Source organism: Pagrus pagrus (genome assembly GCF_965226575.1).
Source record: "Pagrus pagrus genome assembly, chromosome: 21".
NCBI lineage: Eukaryota > Metazoa > Chordata > Actinopteri > Spariformes > Sparidae > Pagrus > Pagrus pagrus.
In genome coordinates this window covers 17,836,765-17,861,377 of record NC_140208.1, presented here as the reverse complement: position 1 = coordinate 17,861,377, position 24,613 = coordinate 17,836,765, and the positions used below count along the sequence as shown (strand labels likewise).

The 24,613-nt window shown below is 40.2% G+C and overlaps 1 protein-coding gene across 1 annotated transcript; it reads left to right on the top strand.

The window, feature by feature from the left end:
• Positions 1-6,375: 6,375 nt before the first annotated feature.
• Positions 6,376-23,603, top strand: gucy2cb (guanylate cyclase 2Cb; the record flags this gene model as incomplete). The annotated part of the gene is made up of 27 exons (XM_084341789.1): positions 6,376-6,568; positions 8,158-8,270; positions 9,132-9,199; positions 9,428-9,643; positions 9,924-10,039; positions 11,429-11,531; positions 11,942-12,056; positions 13,314-13,455; positions 14,147-14,229; positions 14,395-14,503; positions 15,077-15,158; positions 16,150-16,252; positions 16,754-16,813; positions 16,904-16,975; positions 17,062-17,166; positions 17,361-17,447; positions 18,695-18,827; positions 18,920-19,057; positions 19,215-19,291; positions 19,389-19,480; positions 19,648-19,806; positions 20,787-20,979; positions 21,063-21,237; positions 21,490-21,588; positions 21,805-21,899; positions 22,065-22,141; positions 22,848-23,603. 27 exons carry the CDS (start codon positions 6,376-6,378, stop codon positions 23,059-23,061), a joined length of 3,219 nt encoding a protein of 1,072 aa, XP_084197915.1. The 3' UTR covers positions 23,062-23,603.
• Between the last annotated feature and the right edge of the window lie 1,010 nt (positions 23,604-24,613).

Genomic DNA, 24,613 nt, shown 5'->3' with positions numbered 1-24,613 from the left:
TTCACAGACCTGTGTGTTTATTATTCGGATTATATAGAGCAGAGGACTACTCTGTGCTCATTTTCCCTCAGTCTGTTCAGTCTTCGCTGGTGTCAGTACAAAGATGGAATAACTAGGGCGGTTATTTTAAGGAGCCCTCTTCCACAAAGTTTTCTTGCAGTGAACTTCACCTCAGTGTCTCAGATAGCTGTTTGGAAACTGAAAATGTTAGTCTGGGTTTGTTTTGGCATAGACCACGTTGTGTCCACATGTTGTTTTGTCTCACTGGAGTCCATGAGAGAACACAGCGGCACAGATAATCTGCTTGTTCATTACAAAGGTCAATGGAAAAACCATGGGTAATAAAACAACACAGGTTAAAAAAAAAGGACTTGATGGAGAAAGATAAATCACAAACCAAGTTTTTGCAACAAAAAGTAAAGAAAGCAAATGGGGCTAAATAGACAAAAAAGGTAAATTAGACTGGCTTTCAACTCCTTGAGAAGTAACAGGCAACCACTGACCTGATCTGGCAACCCGCCTCCACAGACTGGTTTCCTACTTATATCAAGAGTAGGGAGGAAGAATTCAGATCATTTACTGAAGTAAAAGAAGCAATATCACACAGTGGAAATACTCAGTCCTTCATTGAAAATGTTTAGTAAGTAAAAGTATGTAAGTATACAGTATGAAGCAAAATTAACTTTATGTAATAAAGGTAAATGTACTCATAATACAATAAAATGGCCCCTCATCATTTTATTAAGTGTGCACACCCTTTAACTAATACTTTTATTGTTTAAGCACCAGCAGATTTTATTACAGCACTCAGTCTTTTGGGGTAGGAGTCTATCAGCATGGCACATCTTGACATGGCAATATTTGCCCACTCGTGTTTGCAAAAACGCTCCAAATCTGTCAGATTGCAAGGGCATCTCCTGTGCACAGCCCTCTTCAGATCACCCCACAGAGTTTCAATCGGATTCAGGTCTGGGCCATTCCAAAACTTTAATCTTCTTCTGGTGAAGCCATTCTTTTGTTGATTTGGATGTGTGTTTTGGGTCGTTGTCGTGCTGAAAGATGAAGTTCCTCTTCATCTTCAGCTTTCTAGCAGAAGCCTGAAGGTTTTGTGCCGACATTGACTGGTATTTGGAACTGGTCATAATTCCCTCCATCTTGACTAAGGCCCCAGTTCCAGCTGAAGAAAAACAGCCCTTAACACGATGCTGCCACCAAAGTGCTTCACTGTGGGTATGGTGTTCTGTTGGTGATGTGCAGTGTTGTTTTTGCGCCAAACACACCTTTTGGAGTTATGGCCAAAAAGTTCAACCTTGGTCTCATCAGACTATAAACACATTTTCCCACATGCTTTTGGGAGACTTTAAATGTGTTTTTGCTAAATTTAGGCGGGCTTGGATGTTTTTATTCGTAAGAAAAGGCTTCTGTCATTGCCACCCTACCCCATAGCCCAGACATATGAAGAATACGGGAGATTGTTGTCACATGTACTAAACAGCCAGTACTTGCCAGAAATTCCTGCAGCTCTTTTAATGTTGCTGTAGGCCTCTTGGCAGCCTCCCTGACCAGTTTTCTTCTCGTCTTTTCATAAACTTTGGGGGGACGTCCAGTTCTTGGTAATGTCACTGTTGCGCCATATTTTCTCCACTTGATGATGACTGTCTTCACTGTGTTTCATGGTACATCTAATGCCTTGAAAATTATTTTGTACCCTTCTCCTAACAGGGGTGTGTAGACTTTTTATATCCACTGTATACACTTATGCTATATTATTGGATTATTATTACTGATGAAAAGAGCATTTTATTGTTGTAATTGGATGACAATGCATCACATTCTATCATTCATTATATGTTTTGAATGTCAAAATCTGAATTTGTAAAGTAACTTCAGCTCTGAACAGCTTCTTTTTCTCAGCCCGTCTCTCCACTAGGTGTCAGCAGTGTGTAAAGTTTAGTTTCACTGGTTTTCTGCTGAGTGAGGAACAGTGAGTCAAACAGGTGAAGTTATCTCAATTTGTCTCTTATTGTGCCCACTGATAAGTGACGAGACTGGACTGCACTAACTATCCTCCATAGATACCCTAACTGGACATGAAGGTTTCAGATGATGCATCCCAAAGGACAATAAATGGAGCTCCGTTGCAGCCCAATAATAAAACTGGGAGATATAGGTGGAGTCATGCCCCTGGTAGGTTTTGGATGCTGCAATTGAGCATGTTTACCATTCCAAATAAATGAAGCAACAATGTATTCTAGTCTTGAACAGATTTTTGTGACTAAAAGTCAGGAATCAGTTGATAAGATACTGATACTACCCACTCAAAGGCGAGATAGGGGGATTGATCATGCTTGGTTGCATTTTCAAATACTCAAGCTTTAATGAAAGAGGTTGAGTTTGTTGTCGGGAATTGTGACTGACAAGTTCCAATTATTCTAAGATGGGACACACGGGGTTCACAGGCTTAAAGTGAGTTCAAATATTTTATCAGCGTACAAAAAAACGGTATGTTCGATACCCCTCCACATGACAGCTAACTAGTGATTATCAGATAGCAATTGTGGCAGCTGCATGATGATGGCAAAAAGGATCTTGCTCAAAGGACACCCGTGATGTATCCCATGATGCAACTCAAAAGTACTGGAATATTAACTGAAAGGGATGCATACAATTATTCTGTTGTTGTTTTGCTCTTAAAGCAGATTATCAGCCAAAAATGTGCCCGCTTTATCACTGTGTAGCATGTTCTCTTGCTCCAAAGTCACTTACTGTCAGTTTGTTCCCCTGTTGGAGGTTTTAAACCACTTTGTAGAAGTCTGCTGACAGAGGTTTTGCATATATTGAATACAACAAAAGAAAATATTTCTCCTGTTTAATCTGCTTCCAGAGCCTCTAGCACAGAGACATCAGATTACTTTAGCGCTTGAAAAAATGAATCTGAAATATGAGTGCTCATTTTTTTGACCAGGGTCTCATCTCCAGTTTCACTTTGGTAAAGCTATTGAAGACCAAGAGGTTAAGACCGTGGACACACAGTGACCTGTAAATGAGTCACACAAAAAAGAATATGCTTTAAAAATGTACAAGAAAAAAAATAAAAAAACACTTACAAACATGTTTCAGGTGTAAAATGAAATCAATATAATAGACAATGATAATAAAACATGAATAGAGGAAAGCAAACATAAGGAAACCCATAATGAGGCAGAAAAGACAGGACTTTGGTCAGATTAATACACACTGTGTTTGTTCAGTTTTAACAAATGACGTTTTGTATTGACCCACATCTTTAAAAGACTGCAGCCATATTTCATAGGAGCCATTGTTTTGGAGTGGTTTTTATTTTTTTAAAATGAAACACTACAGCTTCTGATGTATTTGATTAACATGACCCAGAAAGGAGGAACTCATCAGAGAAAATCAGCGACAGCAGGGTGTGTTTGACCGTCTCTTCATCGGGCTGTTACCACCTGACCCACAGGACACTCATATCACACTGAAACAAGAGAGTATGACGACATGAGAGCAGAACTTGAGCTGATTTGACTGAATACAGAGGCACAGACGTGACTTATTGTTTTGATCTTTGGCCTGATGAAAGAATAAAACAAAAAGAACAGACCACATGTAAGGACAAAAAGGTGTGCTCGCTAATCTCTGGATGAAGCAAGCGTTCCTTGGCAAATTATTAACAAGATATTTAAGTTATCAAGTGTTATCAGGATTTACTAATGACGTGAAGAAACAGGAAACAAGGGTGACACTAATAGTGGAACAACATGCTGAGAATCAGAGCAATGCCATCGGACAAAAATACAAGTAAAATGTTTGAATTAAAGAGGAAGCATGTTTTATTAATTTGATTTGATTTGATTTATTTTCATCCGTTGCCATGCAGACATCCTCAGTATGATGAAACACACACACTTAAACTTTTATGGCCAGGTTCTGGTTGGTTCCCTCGATGTCACGGTGATAGATGAGGAACATTTGACATTTGTGTCGTGGACGAGAGGTGTGGGAAATGTGTGTGTGGCAGAGACAGACAGAGATATACACACACACAAACACATGCACACACACACTCACACACACACAGACACACATACGGAAGGGGATGAAGACATCCTCTGTAAAGTGATTGTTCCAAGTAATGAGCTGATAATTAATTCCTGTCATTAAACTGCGTGTGTGTGTGTGCAATGGGTCACACTGCTCAGACTGTCAGACACCAGAGTTAACTGCCTGCATGTAACCTGATCATTTAGACGTTTAATCAGGCTGAAGAGATTGAAGTAATTTAATGAGGACTGTAATCGGCTGTGGGATTTATGTACTTCCAGTGACTGCAGAGTGCGGCTGTATGTATTGTATATGGAACAGATAAACAGTAGAAAAAGTCTCTGACCTGAAACCCAGGAGTGTGTGTGTGGTTTTACAGCACGTTATCTCTGATGAGTTTTATGGCCTGATCAACCTTTGCTCTTCTCTTTTCTCTCCTGTCTTTCCTTTATCCTGCAATGTCTTTCAGAAATTTACAAGCTGTGTGTCTGTGTTTGCTGTCTGCCTGGTATCTCTGTCATATACAGTAACAAATCCCACTCGCTCACATAGATGAGCTCTGTCATCCGTAATTTGCAGGATGGCGACAGATTTCCCCAATCTTTGTCGTAATACACACTTATTACAACATAAATTAAGAATGGTTTTATTTCAAAATGTCTGTTTTTTTTATCTAACGCACCGTTTTTCATCCCAAATCTCAAGTGACTGGTTATTGATTTGTTCAATCCAATAAATAAAAGCCAACTTGTGGCTTTTCCTCTTAATCTAAACTTAAGTCAAACTAGCAAATCTTGACTGACTGACCTTTCAGATACAGATTAGCCTTACTACCCTGTGTCTATGTCAGCAGGGCTTTTTTTGTCGCATAACCTCCTTTAAAATGGTTAATTCTGGTATTTACACTTTCCGTTTATATGTATTAAACAATCTTGATAATTGAGGTGGTAGTTGGTGGATTTCGTAACTATTAGGAACCCTTTCCCCTGTTTCAGTCTATTCACTATAAGCTCAGCTAAGCTAAGCTATCCGAGTGGTTGAACTATTTCTTTAAAATCTGTTCCAGTCAGAGTATTGCCTCAACTTCTGTCTTTAAATATTAAATGTAAAGGGGCTCTGTGGAATTTCTGTGATATGCTGGAAGCGGATGATAGCTAGTTGATGTTAGTGGACCTAATTTCTAAACTACCATTAGCTGCTGATGCTCTATGTAAGCGGAGCCACAGGCTTTTATAGGCAACCAAGAGAGATGGGGAAGGTCTAATTTTTCCTGTCACATTACAATCTGTTCATCTATGGCCAATACAAGAGTGATTAATATTGTCAATTGCCACAAATTGTTTCACAGAGCCCCTTTAAAGGTGGATTATGTAGGAATTGGCCACTTGTTGAATTCATACCCAAAACAAATAGGGAGTAGCATGTCACCAGAGTAACCGCTGATGGCTGCTAACTGTACCTACTGTTAGCTAGTTTGCTCAGTTAGTCGTGCAGCTAATGGTCTGGACTGGGAGCTCTGGGGGAGTGTTGGTGTTAACTCCGCTAGCACAGATGCTTTGGACCAGGATGGGCCACGGCTAGTTGGTAAGCATGCTAACTTTAGTAAAAATCTTTGCAACACAACACGCTTTAACATCAGTCCTGTTATTTCTTCACATTGTGTTGATCATTTTTGTCAATTTTGTCAGGCACTCATAAGCACACAATGTACAACAGGACTAGTTCCACATACATTTCTAGAAGTTAGACGGGTGTGAGGTCCCTCCTGTTGAAGGTCAGAGCAGCTTATTTTAGGCTTACATTACACTGACATCAGATATCCAGTTATTTTTTCCTTGACTAACCGAAGCGTCTTTGGTGGCATTTCCTTTAAACTGTTCATCTTTTGTCTTCTGTATTTATGACCAACAAGCGAACAACCAGCTTGAATCTGTGCCCTGTGTTTGCATGTTTGCCTTTGTTTCAAGCTCGTAATTCACGCAGACCTTGGCACAACAACAGTGAGAAGGTTATATGGCACGCCTCTGTGTCTTTAAAGGTTGTACATTAACAACTTGGTGTGGAAAAGGAGAGGACAGGTGAGCAGCCACTCAAAGGGAACGTGAATCTGAGGAGTGAACAACTCTGAGGAGAAAACAGACAAGGACTTGGACTCTGAAGAGAGCCCAGACATCGTTTCTTTTCAGGAATTTGCAACAAATTTCAGGAGGAAGTTCTTGGAGAGTTTGCTGCACTACAGACGAACTGGACCCTGGAGCAAGATCATTGAGAAACAGAAGCCTTTATCAGATCATGGACTGAACTTCAGAGCTGAAAATGGGATCAGGGTGGTGGTGGTCGTGTTTGTGTGTCTTGGGGAGTCTTGCTGCTCCATGTCGGGGCACATGTCTGGAAGGGATTACAATCAATGTGATCCTGCTGGATGATAACAAATCTCCCTGGAGTCTGAACTTTGTGGAAGATGAAGTACTGAAAGCGATAGCGATAAATAATGCCATTAATACTTCAGGTAAGCTGTAAGGTAATACACTTTAAATGCAACATAAACACGTCTTTACATGCACACAGAATTATGGGACATTATTCTGTATAACTTTTGCATTTATATTGCTGTGTAACACCACATGTTCAGAGTTGTTTAGGATTGTCATATATGTAAGTAATTTCAAATTATTTCCCCAAAGCTACAGCTTTTAAAGGGTCTTACTGTTTTCATTTCTTGCCTTTCAGCTTGTCCAGTGTTTCCACTGTAAACTAACATCTATTAGATATCAGGGGAGTGAAGTGAAGCAATGATTCAAAACATTTACGGTATTAATCTGTGTAATGAATTACAAGATATGAGCCAACATTAAATGATCATAAATCTTAGCTCATTGTTTTATGCTTGCTCAGTTTGATCTTTGGTCAGTATGAAGACACGGCTGGATGAACCCGCTGTGAGCCCCTTGGTAAAAGTAGCTGTGGGCCCATATTGTTAGCAATCATTTGGTTAAACACAAACCTATATTGATGTCATACTTAACGCTACTGGTGAATTGTGATATTGACATCCAGCTGACTGTTTCCTAAACCTGTACTCCTTAGGCTAATCACTGTTCCTACGCCATTTCTATTCCCGCATGGCAGTTTGACTTTGATAACACAGGTGCTTGATTTCAGACAGTGGTAGAAAAAAGTAGGTTCTCATGTCAGCGATCCTCTCCTTCCTCTCTATTTCACCACATGAACGCAGAGTGGTAAACACCAGACATAACAGCAAACAGGAGGTTCCTGTATTCGTGTTCACAAGCAGACAGGACCGCCTCTTTATGGAGTTCTCTGTCCTGATTGGATAAAGTGGACAGGGATGGCAACATTTCTTTTGTCTTTTACTTCATGCGCAGGGAGAGGAGAGACTGACCAAACACTCTATAACAGTGATTACTGTTGGAATATAAAGCTATTTAGATTTTACAGCTGCAGCTAACTAGCTCATTCAGCTAACATTGCATTCATTAGTTAGGTCCATACCATCTTTGATTGACCTCTGAAATCGCAACCGACTCATAAAAAAAGAGAACCTTGTAAAGAGGGCTAAAGTACATGATCGATGACATGATGTTGAGCTGAAAGCTCAGGCAAGAAGTCTCTATCCCCACAAACTAATAAGGATAAAGAAAGCATTGTTCTTGGATTGCAGTGGAAATAGGAAGTAGGCTATTTGATGTATGATTAGCGTGTCACCGATATGATTCGTTCAACTTTACCTGAAACTACATTAACAGATTGAAGGATGGTTTAACCACTGTATTTGTTGAAGTGACACTATCTTGCATGATGAATAAATGAATGAATGAATGAATGAATGAATTGTATTTATTTCGGTATATATCAAGCTATAAACCAATAGGTTTGGATGGTTGCTGGAGTGTAGGCTTAACTTTCCCGAATCCAACAGAGCATGTCACAGCCCCTAACGATTTCTTACTTATTTATTTAATTTATTTGTGTGCTGTCTGAGGAAGGGATTTAGCAAGCAGTCAGTTGACACCCATTACAAAACTAAAATATCATTTGTTTTTCTGACTTTCTTTCTTTCCTTAACCAACAATGAAGATGTGAATTTAAATTTCACGGCTAACTTTCGAGGGCTCAACCTGACCTATCAACGACAAAAAACCTGCGAGAATACCAATTGTGCGGGAGTGGAACAGCTAAAGAGCATGATCGTAAGTACCACCACTGTTATGCTCATGTTTTATACACTCCAAATAGGCAGAATTCCTTGGCAGTGTGAAGCAGATGCTTGCCTTTTGAGGGGAGGGGCGCAATTAAGACAAAATCGCCTGGACACGCCTCGCGTGTCAGTGGCTCAGTTGGTAGAGCATGCACCACATGAACAGGGGCTGTGTCCTCACCACAACGGCCCAGGGTTTGAATGTGGCCTGTGGCCCTTGGCTGCATGTCAGCCCCCCTCTCTCTCATTCCATTTCCTGGAGAAAAAAAAGTCATCTCTGAGCCTTGCTCCTGTCGATAAACAGCTCCGGTTCAGAGCAGAATCCGATGTGACTCCAGGTGTTTATTCCTCCAGAAGGTCTAGCTCTGCATCCAAATCTCTCCTCGAGAGCTGTCTGGCTCTGAGCAGCTGAGCAGCCCTGTCACTCTGCATGAGTCGCCCTGCACAACACTCGGCAGAGCATGTGCTTTTTTTCCCTGGGTTAATATGTGAGGGACATTCGAGTCTTTGCATTGATTTGTATGTAATCTTGACGCGTGAAGAATTCACTCTTCTTTCTGGAGGAACACACTGTTAGACTGTTTGCCTTTTAACCAGATGTACCCATTAACTTGCCTGTGTGCTTAGTTTGTACCTTGAGGATTAAAAGCTATTTCAGCTATGTTGCTCACATTACTTCCGATTCTTAAATATTGCCCAAATTTAAATGTTTTTTAAAATGATTTGTGAAGACGTGTACGAGCAACGCTGCAAAGAAAGGCAGAACACTTGGCTATCACAGTAAAGAGCTAGTTCAGTACTCACGTAAATCAAACAGCCACAATCACTCACACTCATTTGCTTTCTCTTGCAGAATTCAGGCGAGCTGGGATGTGCCGTGCTCGGGCCAACCTGCACCTTGGCTAGCTTTCACATAGTTAAGTAAGTGCCACTTTTTAAAAAGTAACAATCACCAAGTGCAGATCAATATATCCAGACAGGGTTTAACGTGTAGAAATGTTTTAGTATGGTGCTTGTAGAATTTGCTCCTCAACATGCTTGATAACATGAGGTAGTTTTGTTGTGGATGTGTTTGTAAATCCCCTTCATTGAGACATAAGTGTCTATCTCACTGCCTCCCTTTCCTTTCTGTTTTAATCTCTCCGTCAGTGCGGAGAGGGGTCTGAAGCTCAGTACACCCATCATCTCGGCTGGCAGCTTCGGCACCTCCTGCGACTACACCCTCAACTTGCAGCGTCTCCTGCCGCCTGCACGCAAGCTCTCTGACTTCTTCGTCAATTTCTGGGACGACAAGAACAAGTTCAAACCTCGGTGGGAGTCTGCATATGTTTACAAGAAAGAGAGCAACACTGAGGATTGCTTTTGGTGAGTCGCCTAAGCCTAGCCTAGTCATTCAGGTTCCAGTCTGGTGTTCATTGGAATGTCAGGTCTTCTCTTTTCTAAGAAAAAAATAGAAATTAGAAAATAGAATAATTATTTCCTCTTGTCCAAAACAATCAGAAAAATCTCTGACATGCCTTGCACTTCACATCTCTGTACATTAGTGACAGGATGGCATGTCTTGTGTGTTGAAGTGAAACAAAACAGTGATTTGACTTTCTGTTGCATGTCATGAACGCTGTCCTGATTTTTTTTTTTTCTGCAGGTATATAAGTGCACTGGGTCAAGGCAGTTTATCACTAGCGATTCAAGTAACGGTGCTGCACAAACCCGAGGAACTGAAAAACGTACTTAGATCACCCAAAAACAGGACAAGCAACTGTAAGTCTTTTTTTAAAAAACATAAAAACTCGCATCTCCTTGTCTGATATAAATGCTCAGCTGTTGTCATAGATGGTGTGTGAGGAAGTGCAGTGTGATTCGTGAAAGGCTGCTAGTTTTCTTGGAACAGCATTCGCTCATGTGACAGTGAGAGCACTACAGATTTAACTGACGCCTCGTCAGTAGTCCCACCTTTAATTCTGTGACTTTGTGACATCACACTACATCTCCATGTCAAACATTTGCATAATTTAAGGCCTAGAGGCTAATTTGAGGAGGCTGGGTATTTGGGAGGGGGTCCTCAAAGAGACAGGAGCTCAAACAGAGCGTTTCAGACAGATGTGGAGTACAGTGCTGCAGCAATGGACAGTCTGAGAAGACTGATGTGTTTTAAAGGAGCACTACGTAGTTATGGGGAAGACATTTTAATCAGAAGAGAAAGATCTTCTATGACTGATCTTCTGTGCCTAAACTAGCTAAATAAACAAACTCTCTTTGTTTTCGTCCCTGAATAAACTGAATAAACAAACTGTTTTACTTTGTTTATATTTGGCGGACCCTGCCACTTTTTGAACTTCAAAACTGGGAGTTGTTGGGAGTGTTCTGGGGACCTTATTTTCCTCTGAGAACAGCTTGATTATTCAGTAATGTATTTTATGTGTTAATGTATTATTCAGTTTGTTTTATTACCTCATTAATATTGTTAATATTCAAATTCTGAGGTTCTTTCTTCTCCAAAACTACACAGTGCCCCTTTAAAGCATGTGAACATATTCTAGTAGTAAACCACAATTAAATGAGCACGATATGTCTCCATTAAAGTATTTCTTACAGTAGAGTTTATACACAGGGTTGCCAAATCTCATGCTTTCGGCTTTTGACCTCAAGAAATCTCTCACCAAACAAAAGGAAACCAGCGACCGCTTAATCATTGAAAAATGTATCCACAGGTTTGATAGAAACAATGCTGATGTTCCCCTTTCTGCCAACACTGTTGCTATGTTGTTGATGTCGCTTATATAATGTAGATGAATGGATAATCAACAGGCTTCACTGTCTATTTACCTCCGATAAAAAAAAACAAAGCCCCATGAAAACTGCATATCTGTGTATTTGACTTTCAGAGGTCGGTAATGACATCTCAAGGCCTATAGCTTTAATCCAAACCACTCAAATGTAAAACTAAGTCCAAATCTGTCCCTTGTGCACATACCTCATAGCTTTTCATTTCATGTTGATACAGCTATAAAAGAAGACATTTGGGTTTGGCATTAACTGGTTTCAAGGTTGAAGAGGAAATTTAGATGAAAATCAGGGTCAGACGATTTGACTCCCGCCAAGGTTCCTACATACACTGTTGTTGTTCATTAACAGTTCCTGTGTTTGCAGTGTTCATCATGTGTGGATCACCAATGGACATACTGGAGGTGAAAAGTGGGATCAGAGGGGCGGACAACGGTGATATTCTCTTCATCCTCATTGATCTTTACAAGTGAGCGCTCCTCAGTGACTCAATCTCTTTTTCCATCTCTTAAATCTCCAGTTTGCACTTTCTGTACCGTTCACAAATGCTGCATCTTCTCTTTGGCATATGGAACACTATATGACAAATGTGTAACTTTTCCCTTTATTATGTAAAAAAAGTATTGATTCCGATCACCAGAAAAATGCTGAATATTGGATCCAAAATTTATCAGGCCAATAATTGTTGGACCCATAGTATACAGTATATACATACAGATAAATATATGCACAACTTACTTCTACTTTTGATAATTAAGTACATTAGATATCAGATACTTTAAGACTATTACTCAAGTACTTCATATGGGTGATTTTGACTTTAATCAAAGCAATATTTAAGTATGACTTTTGGGTACGCTGCCTGCCTCCTCTCCACAGTGACCAGTACTACACCAACACATCGTCAGTGTCATCCATGAAGAACGTGTTGGTGCTGACGATGCCCGACACCAGGAGCTACACTATCAACACAGACCTTGAGGGCAACAACACGGTGAGGACACAGGATTTCGAAATTACTCAACTTCCTCGTTCTTTGTAACATTTTTTACATCCCAATTGAATTTTATTTTATGAAATATAATAAAATATGAAAGCATCCTCGAAAGCCTCAGTTGTTCACAAGAGAGGATGGGGTGAGGTTCACCACTGAAAAACTGTGTGAGCAAATAGTCTAATGGTAAGAACATGGCGGGTAACTTGCACATCTGCGAAGGCACCATTAATGCTGAAAGCTACATGTAGGTTTTAGAACAACATATGCTGCCATGCAGATAACTTTTTTTTCAGGGACATCCCTGACAGACAGTGCTAAGCCACATCATGCACATCACAACAGTGTGGCTTCATAGTGAAAGAGTGTAGGTACTAGACCGGTCTGCCTGCAGTCCAGACGTGTCTTCCAATAAAAATGTGTTTTAAAAAAAGGCAACTGGCAGTTGTGTATCAAGCAGGGGAAAAAAAATCACTTTGAAAATGTAAAACTTCTACTGTCTTTAGTTTCTAAACACTTTATGAGTGTCATTCACAGTAAATGTGAAGTAAAACAGGCACAAACACGCCCATATTTTTATTTTTTTGGGGAATGTGTCACAGCCAATCAAATTTAGACTTAGTGTAGCATATATGATTTGTCATGGTCCCGTCATTTCTGCATCCTTTTATGTGTGTTTTCTGGGTTTTGTTGTTGTGTTTTCTGGGTTGTGTGTTCCTGTGCTCCTCCCCAGTCTGCTGTCCCTCCACGCCTGAGCTGCATCAGCTTCGTTAGCCCTGCCCTGTTCCCAGTGCTCTTCTCAGCCCGTCAGCTCCTTCCCTGCTCTTTTGTTGTCCCCTACACATTACCCTCACCTGTGTTTCTCTGCCTCTCTCCGCCTGAACCTCATTTTCTAGTTAGTTTAGTTTGTTTTTAAGTCCAGTCTTTAGTTCAGTCTTTGTTGAGTCGGCTGTTCTGGTCACCTGTTTTTAATTGTGAAAATAAAAGTCTATAGCTTAGCTTGAAGGTTTGAAACAGTAGCCTACTGCAATGACTTTCTGCTATGGTTGCCTTTTATCTAACTTTCAGCGGGAAAGGATACGAGTGTATTTCCCAAAATGTGGACCTATTAATACGTTTAAAAAGTTCTACAGAAACATCTCTTTCGCGCATCAGTGTTCCTGTTACTCTGAAGAAGAAGAAGTTTGTCAACAGCTGTCACAAGAACTACATCCAGACAGTAGTTCTAATCATGAACCTGTTTCCCTCTCTCTGCAGATGAATGATTACATGGCTGCGTACCATGACGCAGTGCTGCTGATTGGCCAGGTGATGAGGAACATTAGTGCAAAGAATCTGTCAGAGATTCAGAACATGGAGTACGTCAATGTGAATTACTTCAGAAACACCTCCTTCAATGGTAAGGAAGGAGGAGGCGATAGCTGGAGAGAAGGAGACAGGAAATGAAAGCATAATGAACTTTAAAGGGGAACTCGAGAATGTGCATAAAGTCACAGCCTTTAAATTTAAATTTGATTTTATTAAACTACTTGAACAAATCGTCCACAGGCTTTTATAGGCAACTGAGAGAGACGGGGGAAGGTCTAATTTTGTGTCAATTAGAATAAGACTGAGTCTAAAAATACTGGAATTATCTCATGAAATACTCACATTTTTTAAAACTGTATAATCATCACTCCTCACAGATAGCTGAAAATATAGTGATGGCACTACCTCCATGTCCACAAACAGCCCTGAGAGTTGACATGAGTTACTGTTGTGGTGTGTGAGGCCTAACAGACTGAAGTTGTCAGCCGCTATCACTGTTGATGAAGTGATGAGGTGTTAAGCCTGCAGGCTGCAGCTGCCTGTGTGTGTGATTGAGAGTTCCTTCATAATTTGATGCACGTCCGTCAGGCTCTTTTGTTCATGTTTTCTGCACTGATGACAAAAAGGTATCTGAAAAATCGATTCAGTTAACTTTTAACAGTAGAAAAGTTTACAGTGGTGATAACTGTGACCAGAAAACAGACACTAGAGGCTGATTTTGCAGTGAACAAAGTGTCTTCAATATGTTTTGTGTGTAAAGATGTTTCTGTGATTCTGCTCAGGAATAGCTGGAGAATACAAGCTAGACATTCATGGAGACAGAGACGTGGAGTTCTCAATCATCTACACCACTACTGACAACAAGGTACTGGTTCACCTGTATTAATTGCTTTGCCTGTTAATTTTTGGAAATATTAATAGTCATATATGTCTCACAAAAAACCTCCAGAGCTGAATATCTTGCTGTCACACAGTGCATACAGTGATTTATGCTGAAATGTGTCATTTTCTCCTGTCATGTGATCCTCAGTTCAGAACTTTATACGTATTTGACACCGAATACAACTTAACCAAAGTGGTTGAGACAGACCCTTTCTTCATCTGGGGAAATCGACTTCCTAACTACAAACCAGAAGGAGGTACACACACACACACAGAGTCAGAATGTGTCAGCTGGCTGTCACAACCTATAATCATAAACTGTCTTCCAACGCCCATTCACACACATAAAAGCGCACAAACAGACACATAGCACACCTGTTAGGTGACAGTGTTAAGCCGACCATCGGCTGTTTATTGCTGATAATAAGATGCGTCATCAGTCTGCATTGGACTGTTGATGAGATTGAACTCCAGATGTGTTGTAAAGAGGGAAATTATATTATTGTTCAAGATTTTACAGTCTCTAAAGTGAAGAAAGAAATGTCCCAGTTAAAAGTTGTGTTTCGGAGGCACAAAACAGATCCTGTGTGTCAGCCCTACACACTGGACCTTTGAAGGGACACTGTGGAGATTTCTAGTAAACAAACAAAAGTTATGTCTAAATTCAGTGCATTTCATTATCATTATTCTATACCTCTTCTGCAGATGGTTACGTGTCCTTCAAGACATAAACTCAAACATTATGGCATCATTAACAATGGGTGACTCAGGATTTTCAACCTTAAATCCCTTAGCTTTAAATTCCATTGTGTATTTTTTGTCATCCTCAGGCCCTGCATATTACAACGTCATTGTCATCGTGTTGGCTCTCACAGTGGTTGTGGTAGCCACCATCGCCTTCATTTTCTACAGGCAAGTGACTCACCAACTTTAGTGCACAAAAGCTCAGATAAAGGACGTCACACTTGTAGTAGAGTCAGTCAATAGGTAAAAGCTTCTTCATACAGGCTTGGTGATCACTTTTGAGACATTTCTGGATGCTTGCACAAATACTTGAAGGTTACAGGACTGCCAACTATAATGTTCTGTAGATGGATATAAACAAGTGTGGCTGCAATGCATGAATATTGTTTTTAAAATCATAATAGAAATTAAAAAAGGTAGATTTCTGGATCTCTTGAAAGAGAGTTTTATGACCCAGCTGAAGAATTTCCAGTTGAATGATTTTCTTTGTCCTGATGTTAGAGCCAACTGTGTCACCCGTCGGGTACACTTGGATGTTTATCTCTGCACTATGTTGCACATCTTCATGGCAAGTTAAAGGAGACAAATTATGCCTTTTTCATTTTCTTTTCTTTTCTTGTTTCTTCTTCAGTGTTTTATAAGGTTCTTGTGAAAGTGTAAAATATTTTGAAAGTTATAAGGTCAAAGTCCGCATCAACAGAAGCTCCTCTCTCCCACAGAAAACACTGCTTCTGAAACGCCTCATCAGTAGTCCCACCTTTAATTCTGTGACTTTGTGACATCACACTGCATCATAGTGTCACTCATTTGCATAATGTATGGCTAGCGGCTAGTTTGGCATGTTACAATTAATTTAGCACAGCTGCTCTGTTGTTGTTATGCTGGCTCAGGTGTGTGTGAGCCGACCAATCGGAGGATACTGGGCATTCAGGAGTGGGGTCTTAAAGAGACAGGAGCTAAAACAGAGGATTTCAGACAGAGGAGGGATACAGTGCTGCAGCACTGGACAGTATGAGAAAACTGATGTGTTTTCTGAGCATTAAAACATGTAAAACTATTCTAGTAGTAACCAACAATAAAATTATGAGCCTGAAAGTTAGCATAATACGTCTCCTTTAATGAAATTAATACCTCTTGATGGTATTTCTTTCCTGTTTAGACAGAACAGGAGAGATCGTCTGATTAGGAATCGCTGGTTCCACATCTCCTCTGAACTCATCACACTTCTGGAGAACAATGAACTCAATGTCGTCTCTCTTAAGGTAAATGAGGTATAGAGTCAGTGTCAACATGGTCTCACATATTATTGATCCGGGCAGGACAGTGAAGTTTATCTGTGATCAAGTGAAAACTTCAACCCAGACTAATTTCCTACCTCTCATCACTCTTCTAACCATTTCTTTTTTCTCTATGAAGGACTCAAATTGACCTTTTGTTCAACATGTATGCACTAGTGCACACGTTAAAGGAAAAGTTCACCCAAAAATGAAAATTCAGTCATAATATACTCACCCTCATGAGTGTCGTAGTCCACAAAATATTTCTGAAGCTTCAAAGCAGAACATAGTTTCTCCTAAACAGCTGAAGTAGATGGGGACTTCAGTTTTTTATTGTGACCCACCCTACTTTCCATCGGCATGGGCATAGAAAATCTGTTTCCACATGTTTGCTCAAGTTTGTACATAATTTCTGTACATGTTGATTTACTGCTGTCTCCAACCTGCAACTTGGTCCTTAAAATGTCCTTCACCTGCCCCAATCAGATTGAAGATGAGAGGAAAAAAGCAGATTTCAAGATCCGCCGTGCATTCTACGATAGGAAGGTAGCTGAACACAACACCTCGCAGTAGTTTTCTATCAATCAACACGCTATTCGAATGCTGGTGTGACTGATCCTGCTGTGATATTTTCAGATTGTGATACTAAAGGAGCTGAAGCACTCAGACGGGAACTTCAACGAAACCCAGATGATAGAACTCAACGCGGTGAGATATAAACGCATACAAACACAGCAGGTGGTTTGTTTGATGTTGACTGATTTGATGTCTTGACGCTCTTCTTTTCTCTGCAGCTCCAGCAAATCGACTATTACAACCTCACTAAGTTTTATGGCACAGTGAAGTTTGATCAGGGTGTGTTCGGAGTGTTTGAGTATGGAGAGAGGGGGTCACTCAGGGTACGTATGGCATATATCAAGTCAATATTTTTAAGGTCGCTGTGTACAGAACAGGCAAGAAAAGATTGAATGTGAGTTCAGAATACCAGATTTAATGTGATTGTCCTTCTTTTCTAAATGCCTCCATTATATAATAATTGAGGGCACAAAGTAGCTGCACCTTACAAATGCCCTCTGTCCCTCTCTTCTTACAGTATGTGCTGAACGACAAGGTTTCATACCCAGAAGAGACCTTCATGGACTGGGAGTTCAAGATCTCCGTCATGTACGACGTCGCCAAGGTGAGACAGAAACGCTGAGCTCTGTGAAGAACGACACATTACGTCACTCTTTATTGTACATTGCAGTACTCTTTTAGTATTATACCAGACTTACCCTGTTTTTTTTTTAATTAAAGGATACGTTTACCCAAAAATTAAAATCAGTCATTATTTTCCCAGCGTCATGCTGATTGAAAATCAGGTTATGTTTCCTAGTCCACAAAACATTTCTGGAGCTCCACAGCAAAACAGCACTAGAACATTCTCCTAAACACCTGAAGCAAATGAGGACTTGTTTTAAAATGCAAAAAAACAATGAAAAATACTTTTTAAATGACTCCATTACAGAACGTCTGGTGTAATCCAAGTCTCTGGAAGCCCAGAGTTCCCAAATTGATTTTTGTTTTGTTGTATACATTTTAAAACTAGTCCCCATCTACTTCAGTTGTTTAGGAAATTGCAACGCTGTTTTGTGGACTACAAAACCTTGCATTGGCATCGAGGTGATAACATAATGGCTAATAAAAGTAATTTTCATTTTCTGGTCAACTTCTCCTGTAATGTGATCAGTGATTGCTAGTTGCCATTTTCTTAACTTGAATTTTGTTTCATTTTTTAAGTTACTTAATTTGTGTTTTGTACATATATAGAAACTTGAACTCTTGAAAATAAAAGCACTGTGTTGCTGTAATTACACAGATTTAGAATTGTTTCTCTTTAAAGAAAGTATCTATACACCTAACTTCACCATTGCTCGGCCATTACTAGGTCATTTTGCTAAAGTTTAACTTTTTAAATGTGTTCAACTAATCTCTTTAATAGGGGATCTTCTCAAAAAACTAGATCTAAACTAAATTGTAACAAGTATATTTCACTAGTTCCTCTCTGATTACACTACTAATTCCTTTTGATTTGCAAACTTGTGTCAGAGAGGAAAAACACATAGGTCCAGAAACATCTTCAGTAATTGTAATGTGGTTATTTAAAAAGAAGTCATGCTTCATTGCTACTCAATTATGGGAGACGTCATGTGATTCATGGTGTGACTGATCCATTAGCAATGGCATCATGTCATAACACAAGTTGAGTACAATACTATTAACTGTATGTTTTTAAGGATCGTATTAAGCTGAATGCTTTTGGTAAGACTTGAATTAAACACATACATCATTAGGAATGTTGTTGTTCCCCCAGCAGTCACTAGATGTCAGTAAAGATCATTTACTGCCCCTAATCCAAACCTTCTCATCTCCTTCTCTTCTGTGCAGGGCATGTCCTATCTCCATGCCAGTGACATCCAGGTGCACGGTCGCCTCAAGTCCACCAACTGTGTGATGGACAACCGCATGGTGGTGAAAATCACTGACTTTGGCTGCAACACTTTTCTCAGCCACGGCAGAGGTGAAACTACAGTCCTTCCTCACTGAGTGTTTGTTCATTCCTTCATTTCATCACTTCCTTACATTTTTAATTTCACCTCCTCCTTTTCTCAGACTTGTGGACTGCTCCAGAGCATCTGAGGCAAGAGGGCACCTCCCAGAAAGGAGACGTCTACAGCTTTGCCATCATCGCTCACGAGATTGTTCTCAGAAAGAGCACCTTTTACACCGAGAGCTGCTCTGACAGAGCAGGTGTGGCAGACTTACACAACCACTGTCCAAAATTAAGCTCCCACACTGACTCTGACCGAAGGCCATAATCTAAATAAAAGAAAGTAATAATAATTTTTGTACACCTCCTTATTTGTGTGAATTAGCAGGGAATTACTGTCTGTGTGTTTCCCAACAGAAAAGCTCTCCAAGGTCGTCATGTCCTACTTCAGACCTGATCTTAACTTTGACACAGCTTCAGAGAAAGAATCAGAGGTAAGTCAGTGACAAATGTGTGACAACTTTATCTGCCAATGTGTGTGTATTGTCTAATACTGTATGTCTTTGAAATTATGTGTCCTCTGTCTCCTAGGTGTACATGTTGATAAAATGCTGTTGGGATGAGGATCCAGAAAAAAGACCTGACTTTAAGAAGATAGAGAACTGTCTGGGGAAAATCATCAGGTAATCACTGTTTTTACCATAAAGGGCTCTTCTTGCCATAAAAGATGTGATCAATCTACAGTATGTTGCCATTTTTAGCCTAAGGAAGCTATTTTTGGGTGATTTAAGTGAGTTTTTAATTTTTCCCTCCTCTCCTTTGCTTTTGCTTTCCTTTCATTGACCTCTAGTAAAATTCATAACCAGGACAATGAGAGCTACATGGATAACATGATCAGACGGCTGCAGATGTATTCCAGAAACCTGGAGCACCTGGTGGAGGAGAGAACGGTCCTCTACAAAGCTGAGAGGGACAGGGCAGACTGCCTCAACTTCATGCTGCTTCCTCGGTCTGTTTACAATTAAAGGAGCATAACGTATTTTCTAGACACTGGCCTGAAAACACAGATACCAAGACCATACATGTACCCTGGTATAAGATTGATTTTGGTGCCGAATGCAAATCATTTGATTAAAGATACAACACACATTGAATCGGCATGAACACCTGAACACAAGAGTGCATGAAATATAGCAAATAAATGGCTAGAAGTAATAAATAAATGGTTTAAATTGATAGTTAAAAATAATGGCTAAACAGTTTAAATCGTAAAAGTAATGGGTATGGTTGACCTAGATAACTAATAGTAATGGATAAACATTTTGAATATGCTAGTTTACTAAAAAGTAATGGATAAACATGTGAAATAATATGCTTATTAGCTAAAAGTAATGAATAAACATTTTACATATATGCTAGTTAGCTAATAGTAATGGATAAACATTTGAAATAAGCTAATTATCTAATTGAAAAACTGTTAAAATAGCCTGGTTCGCTTAAAGTAGCCTAATGGATAAACATTTGAAATAGATAAATTATCTAAAAGTAACAGATAAACAGCTGAGATAGGCAAATTAGCTAATGGAAAAACATTGTAGATGTATGCTGGTTAGCCAAAAGTAATAAACATTTTGAATAGGCAAACTAGCTTATGGATAAACAGCTGAAATAGGTAGCTAAAAGTAATGGCTATATAGGCCTACTTTAAATTGTTAGCTTAAAGTAATGGATATGGTTGAAATGGCTATGGGTAAACAGGCTAGTTTACTAAAAGTAATGGATAAACTGTTGCTGAGAGGAATGGGTGAGGTTGAAATAGCTTATAGTAATGGATGAACTGTTTAAATAGATAGCTAAAATTCATGTAAAAAAAAAAAAAGGGTTGAAAGTGCCAAATACAGTTACACCTGCTTTAGCTGATTTATCTGGAATGAAAGCACAGGTGGATCGTCCTGCTTTGTCTGTCTTTGAACATGTTTCTGTCTGTAGGCCTGTGGTGAAAAGCCTGAAGGAGACCGGTGTGGTGGAGCCGGAGCTGTACGAGGAAGTGACCATATATTTCAGTGACATAGTTGGTTTCACCACTCTGTGCCAGTACAGCACACCCATGGAAGTCGTGGACATGCTCAACGACATCTACAAGGGCTTCGACAGCATCGTCGACCACCACGACGTATACAAGGTATTGACATGGGTTGAATTTAATAGATAGATTAATAGACATCACATATCACAGACACCATCATTTAAACCATTTGCCCTCAGGTGGAGACGATTGGTGATGCCTACATGGTGGCCTCTGGCCTTCCTAATCGAAATGGGAACAGGCACGCGGTGGATATCTGTCGCATGGCGCTGGACATCTTGGCCTTCATGGGTACCTTCCAGCTCAGACACCTGCCTGGCATCCCCATGTGGATACGCATCGGCGTGCACTCAGGTAGATGGCACAAAATCCTTAACTGTGCTTGTTATTACACAGAGTTTCAATAAAAAAAAATACACATTATTTATAAATGGAAATGAATGACTTGGTCTGTTAATTTGCTTTAAAGGTCCCCAAATCCTTTTACAACCTTTGCTCAGTTGATTCACCACATTTGACCTTTCCACTCATTTTCTCTCATGAACTTTGTAATCTGTGATGTAAAACTAACTGAAGATGTGTGTTTTTGCGTTCGTGTGTGTCCAGGTCCCTGTGCAGCAGGTGTTGTGGGGATAAAGATGCCCAGATATTGTTTGTTTGGAGACACAGTCAACACGGCATCTCGTATGGAGTCCACAGGACACCGTGAGTAGAGAAATAAATAAAGAGACATTTAATGAACGAACTGATGTATACTGACAACGTCCATGCTGCTAACTAGTTTGGTCCAGTTATGTTGCTAAAGCAAAGTGCTGCTCAATACTCATGTACAATTGCAGAAGATACAAATGAACTAAATTAAATTAATTTCCACTTCCACATAAAACAAATGAAGCCTTTCTGTTTGAAAATCTCCTCCAGCCCTACGGATCCACGTCAGTCAGCCTACTATAGATATCCTGCAGAGGACAAATTGCAAGTTTGAGTATGAGATCAGAGGAGAAACGTATCTGAAGGTAAACATGAGTCTCTTCATTTTTTTGAATTACTGCACACGTCACATAAATGAACCAGTTTGAAATGAATCCAGAGGCATTCCACTCTGCAGGAAGTGGTGGACTTGACTGCCACACATTGATGCAAAATAATGTAAATTTGTGTGTACGTGTGTGCTTTCTAAGGGTAAAGGCACAGAGACAACCTACTGGTTGACAGGAGAGACGGGCGAAGACTATGACCTCCCAACTCCACCCACAGCGTAAGCAAACCTTCATCCTGTTTAAAATTTGTTTGAGGTGTTTGAGGCTCAGTGTGAATGGACTCAATATATAGATTTACATATCCACTCTCAAATTCTGTATCAAGTATGATCAGTTTACAATAATATAGTTACAAAAATAGGAAATATGCTTATTTGCTTTCTTGCTGGGAGTTAAATGAGACAATTAACACCTCTCTCGTGTCTGTACAGTAAATTAAAAAGCAACAACCAGCAGCCGGTTAGCTTAGCTGAGAACACAGAGCAAAAGCAGGGGGATCTACACTGCTGGCCAAAAGTGGTTGCAGGAGCTCAACTGCGTGCCAGGGGTATAGGTAACGTCTTTTGAATTCATGTTGGGATCTTGAGGCTTCCGGCGGCTTGGAGTACGCTGTCCAAGCTGTACGGAGACATTTCATGTTTTTTGGGGGTTATTTAATTACATTTTAAATCTAGTTGCAGCTCCAGAAATGTTTTGTGGAATATGAAACTTCACCTAACTTCCCATTGGCATGGGGGCGAGTAGATAATGACTGAATTTTCATTTTTGGGTGAACTTATCCTTTAAATCCACTAATGAACATGCTACAGCTTGCTTGTTTTTGTACTTATGTGTCCTAATAAAAGGGGTACTCCATATTGTAGATATGTGAATGAGGACTGTGTCTCATTTGCTTTGACTTAAACCTGGTTCCTGCTTTTCCAGAGAGAACTTCCAGCGGCTCCAGCAGGACCTCGCCCAGATGGTCCTAGTGTGTCTGGAGCGCCGCCTTCGGGGCTCTGTCCGCAGGAGGAAGCCGTTCTCGAGTCAGAGCAAGGAGGACGACGAGGACTGGGTGTCAGAGGCGGAGTCTGAGGAGGGCCCTCCAGAGTACCTGCATCTGGCCACAGTGGACAACACCCTCAGTACCTTCCTGTAGTGCACACCTATTGTAGAAGTCCAGCCCTGTCACAGAATTTCCAGCCTCGTTCTTTGCTCCTTGTGCTGCCTACTGAATCCCTGTTTTGAATCCCAGCAGCAAGGAAAGATGTGAAGATAACAGGGAGTCAAGCAGGGACATGGCCTGCTTTTGTGAAACTGATCCTATTCATTGATCGATAAAGATGTAATTTATTTTCTGCTTGGTCTGAAACTGGGTCATATGGAGCTAAAAGGATCCTGGGCAGCATGAGAGACAATATATTGCTACTTTTCCAACTGCTTGAAATGTCTGTCACATTTTTGAGGGAAAATGGAGAGCATGTGTCTGTTGGTAAGCAGGACAATATGAAGGAATTAATTAGTGGCATTAAAAATAGACACATTTATCCAGCCTACGTGCAGCAACACACGGTAATAACTTGTGCGGCACTTCTCTTATTACATGATTAATCACATGTATGCTTTGAGCAGGAATAACCAATCAGATTTCACATGTTTCTGCCATATTGTTCATTCTTAGAAAAATCGTGACTTGTTGGTCTGTACCAGGGGCGCCGAAAAGGGGGGGGTAAAGGAGACGGATTCTAGGGGCCCATGATTGAGGGGGGCCCAGAGAGGCCCCTAATGATGATGAAATTATATGCTAAAATAGCATCAAAAAATTTCGCCGCTGTATTGGGGGGCCCTGTAAAGATTCTTTTCATGGGGCCCAAAATCCCTAGCGGCGCCCCTGGTCTGTACTCACCTGTCGCTGACATCTAAGATCTCTTAATCTAACTGATTAAAGCGACCTTTGGCGCTCCCTTAAAATTAAATGCATGTTTTAGCTGCAAGAAATTTGATAAATAGTGTTTAGTCTTAAGTTTGTGAGTAGAAGTACAGGTAAAGGATTTTGTTTTTCCCTGATTGCTCTCTTGTTTTATATGAACATTTATTCTACACTGGTTTGTTTCTATGAATTTATATTTCTTACCCAGATAACACACCTGGAGACAACTGCTTTTGACCGCAGTTGCATCTCTAATGGACCACTGGCTGTACAGTTCAGTCACTGAGATTAAGATGAGACGATTTGAAGGGTAATTCCACCAGTTTTACACATTAAAGTGTGTTTACAGGTCTTGGGCAGTACTAATGCACATGTGAAAAAACAGAATAAAGCCTTTTGTGACTCCAGAGGAAGCTGCATGTAATCTGATAGGTTACCTCCAGTGATGTCACTCAGTGGCCAAGTTGTGGGTATTGTGGGTAATGTAGTTGCCAGGTTCCGAAAAGCAGTCCACTGGCTGAGAATTGCGCTCCTATAAGACTGTTGGACTCGATACAGCAGAACCAGAAATATCACATTCATTATCCACACATATTTCTCCCTTTTCAAAATCTGGCCAATTTGTCAGATTATATGCAGCTTTCCTCTGCATTCACATAAAATACAGTAGTACTCACTGGGACCTGTAAACACACTTTAATTTGTAAAATTGGTGGAGTTACCCTTGAAGACAGAAGCTTTCAAAGTGGGAGGCAGGCCTCTACAGGCGGGGCTCCATATG